Genomic DNA, 12,554 nt, shown 5'->3' on the forward strand with positions numbered 1-12,554 from the left:
CAAAAATAGGCTTTTCCTATGTCAAAACCTGTTTTTTCATATTCCATTGAAATGGAAATTTACTTACAGATGATGTGAAAATCTTTAAGGTCACATAATATCTGAATTGGAGATCATTATAAAGAGAGTTTCCATTTTCTTATTCATATTGATGCCAATGAGTAACTTGTCATATTTTTTACTTTTTATTTTTAGCCTGTTCAATAAAACTAGAGATGTCGCTGATGGACCCCTTCGAGCAGCTCAAGCTTACCAAAGAATTGTTGATGCCTTATTAAGTGCAGCAGAAGCAGCAAAAAATGCTTCCCTTGCTGCAGAAACTGCATATAAAGTGGTAAGGTTAATCTAGTAGTTTTATTAAGACATTTTTTGCATTAAGTAAAAGAAAGGGATCTCATTTAGTGACCACAGCAACTGATAATAACAAACAGTCCAGGGTATGCCTGGAATATGCTATTGTATTGTAATTATTAGAGTAACTGGTCACAAATTTATTAGTAGCAATACTATCATTCTCTCCTCATAGAGATTATATATGTCCATCCAAATTAATGATGGTTATCTGTTGTGTGAAATTCCTTCTGTATACATCATTCTTTCTCGCTCTTCCACAATACACTACTCAGATTTTGTAAACCCTATTCTCAATTTTATAGAAACAGCAGAAAAATTCAGAAATAAGGGTTTTCAACATAAAAATGAAGCTTATATGGAAATTGTTGGCAGAAATATTTTAAAATTGGTAATTTTCAGCAGACTTGGGCTAAGACTGCTTAAAGTATCTTATACCGCTTTCATTCATTTTTTGAGGCAATAGTTTTAAGATCAGTTGTGTCTGTGACTAACTTGTAATTAAATCCATCATTTATATTTATTTAACAGTTGAACATAATCTTTTTATGAATTTTTTTCTCATAAGTGTTATTGCAAAGAGTGAAATAGTTCCAAAAGAGGACTTAGTAACAAGTAGAAAATATTATACTGACAAATTTAGTTATATTTCATGAGTACTGTTGACTCTGTATGTTATAAAACTGATAATATGTTTTAGGCTTACCCTGGTGATCCAGAAGAGTCTCTAGTCCGTAGGGCATCACTTTCTAGCCGTAAATCAAAAGAGCTACATTTAAAAGGGGATGCCTTAAAAACAAGTGTGGGTCAACATTTTCTTGAACTGGAAAACCAGCAAAAGGCAATTGACAAAGCAAGAGGGGATATTGGTCTCGGTGAAAAGCGTCTGAATTCCTTGCAAAGTGTCATGGATTTGCAATTCTCATTAAGTAAGTATTTAGCACTGTAGTATTCATAGTTTCCTTATTTTGTACATTTGAAGTATTGCATTCTGTTGTGGTAATTTGTTTTATTGCATGTTTTGAATGTTAACCTTTGTGTTTTTCACTAGATGCATGTAATTATTTATCTCTCTGCATAGTAGTAAAAAGATATCCGCTCTAGTGGATGCTTAGGTGATTTTGGATGCCGAATATTTGCCAATGTGTATTACGTTAGAGAGTTATCAGTGCTAAGTTTATTGGCTGGTTGTGAAATTATTGTGATATAATGATATGTTTTAAATTCGTATTGGCATTTTTGTAAGAAAAAAACGTAAACTAGCCAATGCTTGCAAAGAAGAAAAACTTGAGATGACAGAATCTCATGTTTTTGTTGTAGGTTATTCTGTTTTTGTGTCCTCCACTCATGAGGACAGTGATTCTAACAGTATTTCAGTCATGTTTTAAGCTTATTCTGCTATTTGCGTGATGAAGAAATGGAATTGAAACATGATTTTCCACAGTGGAAATAGCATCCATTCTGTTTGGACCTGTTGTCTAGTTTAATTTCTTACATAGAAGGCTGCTATTGTGAAGTAGCTATTGCAGTTGCATAAATTAATTTACTTCATATTTATAACTATTATTAAATATTTAGCAGTTTCCATTGTCTGTAAATTCTGCTAGTGATTTTACAGGCATATTTACCAGATAGAAATTTTGTGCCCACAAGGCTTTTAAAGCCATAAATCTATGTAGGCCAGTAATTTCAGTGGTAGCACAAACATTCTGTCATTTGTGAAAAACCATCAAGAAGGATCTTTGTTAATAAATGGCATCATATCACTATAAACAACTCTTAAAAAAGATAATGCCTTATTAGCAGTTATGAACTTCATTGGACTAATGAATTATAGATAGATGCAGCATTTACTCTGAAGAGATAATTTTTTAGCCCAGGATATACCTAGTTGGATACCAAGAAAAACGAGATGTGGGACACAAAACCAACTTTGGTGTACTGAGGCAAAAGCAAATAAATGTGGATGCTTTCTTCATGTACTGAAACACTATATTGTACCACTTGGGACACATCCTTAGTTATAAGCCCAAGAAGGGAACAGATTGATGCCATGTACTCTGAGAATGGTAAGGGATGTATTTTTCTGTAGATTCCCCTATCATTGCTATTTCTGATTAGTTCTCAGAGCTGTTACCCAGAATCAGTATTTCACAGCATTGGATGTAGAAATGACCAGTTTAGAAAAAAAACTGTAACTTTTGAGTGTTATATAACAAGATTTGCATGGTACCCAAGACAACTGAAGGATGAAGACGAGTGATTGACTATGCTTAGTCAGTAAGATGGTCACACAGACCACAATAAGGATGGAGACAGAGTCAGGGGTGATCAATGCAGGAAGGATATTTCTTGACATCCGTAGAAAAAAGGGATACATATACAGTAGGCATATACGAGTACAGTATAACTGTTGGTGTCAGGGAGATCCCAAGATTCACATGGAAAGGAGTCTTCTCCCAGTAGACTCTGGCTTTTCCATGGCTCCTCAGAGGGATACCCTCCTAGTCACTGTTGCCATACTTGAAATGAATTAAGCTACACAGCTATATGTCCTTAAATCCATAAACTGGAGAAGGATGCAAAGTGGCTTGTTCAACTCTGTACAGTTTATCAGTGTTTTGATTGGGTAGGATCAGTGCACTGGAGGATAAAATGAGTCACTGTGAAGAGGAATAAGTTCTTGAACTTGTTTGATAAATTCCTGAAGCTATAGACACCTCTGTAAGAAAGTTGTTGTAAACCAATTAACTAACTTTCATAATGAGTGCCACCAAAATTCTCCACTCTTTGATCATTAACAATATAAGTGAGCAGTTTACAAGTGCCACACCATGTACAAAAGGGATGAACCTTCAAAATTCCTTAGATCTTATGGAATTCTTCATGAATTTTGAAAACAAGACACCTCTGCAAGTAGTAAGATTAGAACTTAATACTGGTAACTCGTTACCATTTAAGACAGGCTTGTCCTGTGAGATCCTTCTCTCAGGTATATCTGCCAGAAGAGTAATTCAGCCACATGGGATGTCTGTGTGATTTTGCTAACCATTTAGGTTGGCATTCCTACCAAATCTCTGAAAAAGAGAAATTGTTATAGGTAGGGAGGAAGGCACTGAAGTTCCCAGTGATCCATAAGGTAGGGAGGATGGCACTGAAGTTCCCAATGATCCATATTCTCATAGATTTAGTCAGGAAGAAGATAAGATCACCCATCTCAGCAACTGAGATTTCTCAATACTGTATGTACTTGTAAGAGACTGAGGTCAGTCACACCCAGCTGTTCTAGATTATCTTTCTCCCCCAGTGATCATTTTGGTTCAGAAGACTTGTTCCAAAGCCTAGTGTTCAATCCTAAACTAGGACAGTGTTCTTACCAAGGTCAGTTTGCACAATTAGGTGGATGAAGCCAGAAATAATCCAGACAGTTTTAGAGATCTAGTTGGATCACAACTTAGGAGTAATCACCTACATTGTAAATAATGATCCAGTTTAATAAAATGCCTTTTGTTGATTGTCTGAAGTCCACAGAATTAGAAATTATTTGTATTTTTAATAGATACACACCTCATATTCTACTGCAGATAACTCTCGTCCTATATATCCATTTGTAGAACCTCTATACTATACTATAAGTGAATAGTATGATAATTGGGGCAAGGAACTCCCCCCGGTTATATGAGACCTTACTTACTATTGATTGCCATTTCACTCATATAAGGTGATAATTGATAATGTTTATCCTTGCCTACAGAGTATAATACATATGAAAAATAAGAAGCACTATTGTATTTATAAAACAAAAGTAGTTGTAAGCATAATTACTGACTTTGTCTTACTCTCTTTACATTATTTTGTAATATTATATCTGTACATAGATTTTCACCAACTTAGCATCAACCTTTGGTAATTAATACCAAATGGTTATCAGAGGTGATTATTTATGTTGGCCTGTATGACACAGTAACCACACACATATAAACTATTCTAGTCTGTAAGGAACACATTTGTCGCTTCATTACAATAGCTTTTGCTTAAACAAGCTTTTACAGTATTATGACCTATAAAAAGGTTTTTTCATGTATTATACCACACTTATTTAACGTATGACATATTCTCTCCTTTAAAACTGCCACCACTTTTTCCAGATATTTCATCTGAAATCAAGAACTCTTTGGACAGCTTAGCTGAAACTCATGAGAATATTCAAAGCACATTAGATAAAATATCAGCTATTCATGGGAATCTCACTATTACTAAGGAAAGAGCATTGGAGTTAAGTCGAATTGATGCTTCGCTTTTAAATGAGATTAGAGACAAAAGTAAGTGAAAGTATTATACTGCATTTTCATAGACTTCTTACCTTGGTATGATCCTTTATATTTGTGATTTTTAAAGAAATGTATCATATTTCCATAGTTAGGGTTGCAGTCTGAAAGTTCTCAAGTTTTTTCTAGAGCCATAGAAATTCACATCTTTTTCTTTATACTGGAACCAGAAATTTACCATACTTTATAATGAAAAGAATAGCAAATTGCAGTCTGTATTAGATTTGAACATTTATTAACCTTCTAAATTAACTTATTTTTTCTTCAAGTAAATACAGCTGAAGGCCACACTGTTAAAGGTGTTCGACTGGGTAACAACCTCCAAAAAACAATTTATAGAATTGAAGGTCGAAGTAATGATTTAAGGGAAAGAATAGAGGCTCTTAAGCGGAAAATTAAGCAGACAAGGCAGTATGCCTCCTCAGTAAGTATGGGTTTATTCTTAAACTATTAGATTCTTTTAAAATTTTCGTCTTTATTATACTGGTGTACTTAGGTAGTGAATTTTTAACTTACCATGATTTTGCATCATGATGTTCTACAGTCATTTACCATATCTATTTCTTCTCCAATTTATTCTTTTTATTAATTGAATATTGTACAGAAGTATAAAGCAGATTTTTAAAATAAATATTCAAGTATTTTTGTCAATTTGTATTCCAGATCTTTTTCCTTTTTTATGTATATATAAAGTCTTAGGCAACTAACACATTCATTGTATTACGATATCTGAGGGATCAAAGCTAAGATTTTAAAGAAGAATTTTTGTTTGGACAGTAGATATGGATGAAGGTTTGGCAAATTATCTCAGAAAGCCTGTTGATTGTGGAAGGCTTGAAAGTGTCTAATTTTACATTATTTGAAATGAAAGATACTTTTACTTTCACTGGAAGATATTGGAACTTTCATTTCATTCACTTCTCTCTAAGATAGGAGTAGGGAGCTCAGATACTAGATTTATTTGTTTGAATTGTAAGAAATCTGATATGAGAAACATTTAACTTTGCAGAAGCTGTAAAATGGTTGCAACAAGTGGGTATCAGTGACTAGAAGAGTGGATACTATTAACTTGATGTAAATCAGATAAACTAATTTGACTCATATGTTCTGCCCTTTAGTACTGTGTACATTTGGCTTATTTGTATTTATTTCACTGTAGGTTTTTGTCATGGTATGGACTATTACCTTAATAGACTACCACATCAGCATAAAAAAAAATTAGGTTCTCATGCTTTGGTCACTCTGGTGCTGACAAGATATTTTGTTCAATTAGGTATCCTTGTCCTGGCTGATATGTGTAAGTGCAGTAAAGTAGTTTCTGATCATGTTGGAAACTTAAACACTGTAGTCAACTCTAAGAACATCATCTTATGATTATTACTGGGAGTAATGTATATTTTATACGTGGTTGAGAAATGAAATCATTGCATTCTTTTTTAATTTTTTGCCTTTTTCAGATACGGGTATCCTTGACTACTGATTCAGCTGGTGTATGTACAAGAAAGTATCGACCAGCTCTTAATCCTTCAACAACAACAAAAATTTATTTAAGTTATGCAATTAGTAGCTCTGATAAAGATGCTCTTCTACTATACCTTGGTTCTCATAACACTGTAAGTGTTTAATACTGTATAGTGTTGCAGTTGTCATACTGAAAAAATTTTGTACCCACTAAAGTAGAGTGAAAAAAATTTCAAGTAGAAAATAAAACAAATCAAATACTATACTGTATACCCAGTCTGAGTTTTTTGGTATATACTTAGAATAAAAGACCTAGCAAATCATTTGAATACATATATAGTAACTGTTTTCACGGAGATTGAAATGCTTATCTTTGTTGTTCATTTTCTTTTCATAACAGAGTGACTTTATGGCTGTTGAAATGGTAAATAGAAGAATTCATTTCACTTGGGATAATGGAGGTGGAGCAAAGCGATTGATTCACCCACTTAAACTTTTAACAAATACTCCAACAGTTTCTGATGATACCAGATGGTATGTATTTCTTTTTATTAGTTAATAACATTTAACAGGTGTATGCTTAGTGACAACAGTCCTCTCTCTCATGTTTATTCATTAATACTGTACAGTATTACATATACCCCTGTACATATAATTAACTGTATGTTATGGACTGGATAAAATTCTTGGAGTTATAAACACTAAACTTCCTTCAAAAAGCAAAATTTCAGCCAGCCTACACAAAATTTCTGGTTGCCTATTTTGAAATTGAAATACACTAACCACCCAGAAATAGTTGCATTACAACTTTAATTTTTTAAGAACTTTTATCATGTTTTTGTTTGAGGTAGGAATATTTATTCATTATCTACATACTGTGCATAAAGTTAATCGGTATTACTTGGTAATTTCATTATATTAATTAAATTTAACATATGTAAGATATAATGGCCTCTACTGTATATTTTTTCATCTCCAAGGTATCACATCACTATTAATCGTGTTGGAAACATTGGCCAGATGCTGGTTCAGCCAGCTAATCAAGCAAATAACTTTAAAATAGATTCAGCCCCCGTGGATAATGCTTCTCCAGCTGGATTTAGTAAAATGGACTTACTGCCTTCAGATGTTCTTTGGATTGGTAAGACATTCTGAGCTGTTTCTTGTTCTTGTGGCTGATAATTCCCAGATATAGTGCTTATATGTACAAAAGACTGAGCAAATGTATGAGCAAAGCTTTCACAGTTGATTTTGTTCAGTTGCTGCTAAACTAAATTCTTTTATATTTCCCTCACAAAGCTATTGTATCCATACAAATTGCAAACTTCTTTTTACAAGTTCCTTTTTCAACCATGTGATAATTATCACTTTAAGGTGATGAAAAATGTCTTCAAATATAGCCACCTCTCAAATAAAACAATTTTAAACTCTAACATGTTTTAGTTTTAGCATGAGTAAATATTTATGAAGATATATTTTACTAACATGATAATTTTGATTTAACATGAGTTTACTTGTAAGCGTCATTTTCAAATCAGCCTTGTGCCTGAGATGGTTCCAAGTTGCAATGATGTCACAGAGCCCCACTACCTAGTGGCAAGAGGGGAAACCAACCCAGGGTTCCCAGACATATGATAATTATTGTACATGTACAGTATGATGAGGTAACACATGTACAATACTGTAAGGTATATGATGCCATGTACTGTATATGACAATGCAGTAATTCATGAAATGTTAAAACAATTGACTGGAAATATATGATCATTTGAAAATTTTTTTCAAAATAAAGAATAAATTGCTCTCTCTCTCTCTCTCTCTCTCTCTCTCTCTCTCTCTCTCTCTCTCTCTCTCTCTCTCTCTCTCTCTCTCTCTCAGCTGTTTATGAAGTGCAAACTAAGTTTCATATATTAAATATAAGTGTTCAATTGACACAAGGATTGCATTCAAGCAGCGTGAGGAGGGATGGTTGGACTGTAGCAAATGACGACCCTGAATTTAGATACAGTACAGTAAAGTGACAACTCATTGTTTTCATTCTTTTTTCTGTGGCTTCAAGAAATAACAATATTTCTTTAAATTCTGTAGAAACATTTCTTTGAAAGTTATATCATAATACCTCAAACATTTGCGAGGTTAGGTTCCAGGACCCATCGCAGATCAAGAGGAATAGCAAATGTTTGGTATGAGTCACTAGAAATGCTAATAAATGCTTATTTCTAGAGTTTAAAGCCAAAATATGACCCAAATCATGCTCCAAAAGCACTTTAATTTCATTTAAAAGTTAGCTTAATACATTACCCTTAAAAAGTAGAAGAAATAAATGGTTGATGTGAAAATAGAGTACAGTATCACCAATGGGTTTTGCCACACTAGTGAATTTACAGTACGGTATACTAATGTTACCCCTATACTAATTCATTGGCTGTTGTTTTCTTTTGTACCCACAGTAAGGTAAAACTAAGTAACGAATGGGACTGTAAACTTGATGACTGACGTTTTCTTTGTCATTGTCAGGAAGGTAAACTAGGTAAACTTCATATGTCACAGATGTCATATAATGAAGGTACAATTCAATAAAATAAAGGAAATGTACGTACTGTACATAGAGGGTGCAGATATTCAATTAATTTTGAATTAAGTAAAGACATACAGAGAAATAATAAGTTGTAAAAATTTGTGTGCGTACTAACTACAAGAAAGTATGAGAGAGAGAGAGAGAGAAAAAAAAAAATTTCACAGTACAGTACAGTAAAGTGAAAACTATTTTCATTCTTTTGTTCTGTGATCTTTCAATGAAATACCTACTAATAATATTTCTTTAAATTCTGTAGAAACATGATATTTCTTTGAAAGTTATATTACCACAAAATTCAAAATAGACAAACATTCTCAGGAGTCCAGGAACATAATTCTCCTTACTAATATTGTTTCATATGGAAAAATTGTTTAAATACAATTTTAAATAACATGTCCTTATGTCATTTGATAGGTGAATGTGATCTTTTATTTCATTCAGTGATATTTTTAAGTTATTTACACTGGACCTCTATTTTTTAACAGTAAGTTTAGGACTGAATTGTACAACATTTTTGTTGCTTTATTGTTATACGATATTCATCAATATCAACCAATGCATATTTATTGAAATTCCGTCTGTTTGTAAGAATATCAGTTAACAGCTTGTGAATGCTGTTGTAACAAATGGTATCACCACTTTTGTGTTATACTATACCTATTGACCTTTTTTGTATTTATCATAAATATGTTGGCACCTCAACTTAATGGACCTCAACCTATGCCAGGGGTATGGCTGTTACTGAATGATTTATTTATCTTAGGGATGGGCAAGCAATAAAATAATCACTTTTCAGTGTGACCAGGAGTAGCAAGTAATGTAGGGACCAGCCTCATCTTTCCATTTCCCTCAGGTTCATCAAACTACATACAGCCTTGGTGTAATGAATATGTGGTGAACGGGTATTATTTATGCAATTTTATTTAAGAGTCTGGCAGTGCTGTAGTAGACTTTTTGGTTGCAACATCACCAGGTAAATCTTTACCAAACATATTAACAAGGCATATACATGATTATATAGAAGTAAGGACAATTGATTTACACCAAGTTCAGACATAATACAGCATAGCAATTAGGCAGTCTCGTATCAGGTAGCTATGACAGGTGAAGAGCTCCGGGGTTAGTAGCTTCCTTTTTAATACTGTAGTTGTTAAACTACCATACAAGTAATAAGCCTTGCCATTTAGCCCTGGCCACTCCAACTGGCACCCATCTATCAGCTGTAGACAGAATAAGAAAGTGTATGATAGCAGGCAAAATAGTCCATATGCACATAATACTGTGTTCTTTTCATAACTAAAACTCAAGTTCTAAGTAGAAGCAGTTTAAGCAACTGTTAGGAAAAGTGTAAATAGTTTCTGGAAGTTAGCAGAGTAAAAATTCCTTTATTTATGATCACAAATCAGACAGTAAATAAACATTTTCACAACCAAAAGCCTTTTTATTATGGTAAATACAAGACTACAGTAATTTACTTCAAATATACTCACGCAGGAGGTGCACCATCAAAAGCAGAGAGCACACTAAAAGCAAAGAAGTTTGCTGGTTGCCTGCACACAGTATCCATAGATGGTGAGAATATTGGGCTTTGGAATTTCACTGAATCAGAAGGATGTGGAGCATGCAATGAAGGGTGAGTGGCCCAAATATTTATCCATGAGGACATGTTACTGCAGTGAAGTTATATGAACTTCATGATTGTGTAATAAAAAGATTCAATATGATGTGCACTAGATATAATGTACTGTATTCTGAAGGGATGGCACAATTATACGGTTCTGAATTTTATCTTGTCTTTGGATGCTTTAAAGGAATTTTCTTCATATGTCTTATTTCAAGAATATTTTGACCATGTGGAGGTTGCTTAAGAAAATTTTTTTTTTTTTTATTTGAGTGCTGTGATATCATCACTTATGGTATACAGGTATATTTCAAGAGGCTTTGTCAGTGTTGCAAAGTACAGTGTTGCAAAGTACAAAGTACAGATCTTTAGAAAAACATTTGTTATGTACTAGATGTACTGTACTGTATTTTTTAGGGTTGGCATGATTGTACTGTGCTGTATTTAACTTTGCCTTTGTGTGCCATATTCTTAAATTATACAAAGACAACATGAACATTGGCAACATTGATTTCCAGTATTGATATTAAAAAAGATATTTGCTAAATTATATGATAAAGAACTAATGCCTTTACAATGGCTAAATTAACACGAAGAAGAAATTGTTGAAAGAAATAAATGCTGGTAACATACTTGAGGAGGTATGGGAAACACACAAATGACAGGCTTCTGAATTAAGGACCATTTTTAGTCAATTTTCTCCAATTCATTCTATCATGCAAGCCCCCTCAGAATACAGTACTGTACTCATTATATTATTCACCTGTTCCAACTTTCATTTAAGATAGAGTATTCTTGTTATTTATTAACTTTTATCTGTTATTCCTCCTCTTATAACATATACAGTTATGAAAAATCTGACTCTCATATTTCCTTTCATGTACAGTCAGTATCTGCATTTCCTCATTTTAACAAAATTGTCCTAACAGTTTTTTTCATTCATCCTTTGTTTGCCTCCATGAATATTTTTTTCACTATAATCTTCTGTAGGCTCCTGTTGCATTCCTTGCCACATCTATTCAGTACAGTAGTTCCTGTTTTTGTTGCATAAATCAAACTATCTGGTAAAGGTCGTAACTAGATGTCAGTTAAAATTTTGGCAAGGTTTCACCAAAATTAATGCTCTCTCTTGAGATAAATATTAATAATTTAATGGCTAAGTTTTGAGATATGTCTGCATTAGGAATAGATAAACAAATGAGATATGTTTTTGTTATCAGTATTTTCCCTTACACAGGGAAGAATTAGTTTTACAGCAAGGAGATGAAATAGCAGTTAGTTTCAATGGCAAAGGATACTTTAAAGGCACAAATAGGCTTAGAAGACCAAAAGCATATTATTCTACTGTTCTTGCTTTCAAAACACTTGATGAAGATGCTCTCCTATTTCTGGCAGTTAATGAGGACAAGGTAAGTGAAATACATATTAGTCCTTTTTCAATTGCTTACTTAGTCATTTATCTTAACTTATGAAAATATAAATTGGTTGTAAGTCTCATTACCTTAAATTTCAGTGTTCTGGTTTTATTTGTAACAAAGTGTTATCTTTTGAAAAGTGGAAAGTCCTTTAATGTCATTGTTGTTATTTATCTGAGAGGTTTTCATAAACATTGTAATGAAAAGCACTCGGGATTGGGTTATTCTGTTTCAAATAAGGTTTACGTACATAAATGTAGAGTTTCAGTCTTAGGTATAAGTATTTCTCATGTGCATCTTTTAGAAAGTTCTTGATGCAATTTTATAGCATTAAATAGTTTTAGTTTTTCATATGAATATTTATAGCTGTATTTTTAATTAATTATTTAAGTAATTATTCTTGGTGCATGATGTGATGAGGGAACAACACTTGGAGTTGTGACATTTGAGCAAGGACTATAGAATATGCATTTCTTAATGCCAACAAGCTAACTTAAGATTGCAGTACAGTACTTCTTGACATTTCTTTTTCAGAATCAGTACTTCAGTATTGCAATAGATAATGGTCATGTTGTCTTCACTGTCCAGTTTGATCATCAAACTCGTCTTGTAATGAAGTCAAGTAAAAGGCTAAATAATAATCGAGACATGATTCAGATTCAGGCAGTTGTTCAAAATAAAATGAAAGGTAAGAATGTTGGAAATATTTGCATAAGTAATATGAGTTTTGGCAGTAGTATTTTACAATAAATTTAAGAGAAAAGCAAAATAGGAAATTAAATGAGAAAGTATTGGCAGTG

The 12,554-nt window shown here is 33.0% G+C and overlaps 1 protein-coding gene across 2 annotated transcripts in view; it reads left to right on the forward strand.

The window, feature by feature from the left end:
* wb (wing blister) overlaps positions 1-12,554 on the forward strand; it is a 423,965-nt gene that overhangs the window by 386,144 nt on the left and 25,267 nt on the right. For both annotated transcript variants that reach the window (XM_067121957.1, XM_067121958.1), the window contains exons 43-52: positions 196-334; positions 1,052-1,280; positions 4,500-4,673; positions 4,949-5,103; positions 6,137-6,292; positions 6,541-6,674; positions 7,121-7,281; positions 10,213-10,351; positions 11,577-11,748; positions 12,289-12,442. In XM_067121957.1, coding sequence (XP_066978058.1) covers positions 196-334; positions 1,052-1,280; positions 4,500-4,673; positions 4,949-5,103; positions 6,137-6,292; positions 6,541-6,674; positions 7,121-7,281; positions 10,213-10,351; positions 11,577-11,748; positions 12,289-12,442 — 1,613 coding nt within the window. The remainder of the gene's footprint in view (positions 1-195; positions 335-1,051; positions 1,281-4,499; positions 4,674-4,948; positions 5,104-6,136; positions 6,293-6,540; positions 6,675-7,120; positions 7,282-10,212; positions 10,352-11,576; positions 11,749-12,288; positions 12,443-12,554) is intronic.

This window comes from Macrobrachium rosenbergii, chromosome 20 (genome assembly GCF_040412425.1).
Source record: "Macrobrachium rosenbergii isolate ZJJX-2024 chromosome 20, ASM4041242v1, whole genome shotgun sequence".
Lineage (NCBI taxonomy): Eukaryota > Metazoa > Arthropoda > Malacostraca > Decapoda > Palaemonidae > Macrobrachium > Macrobrachium rosenbergii.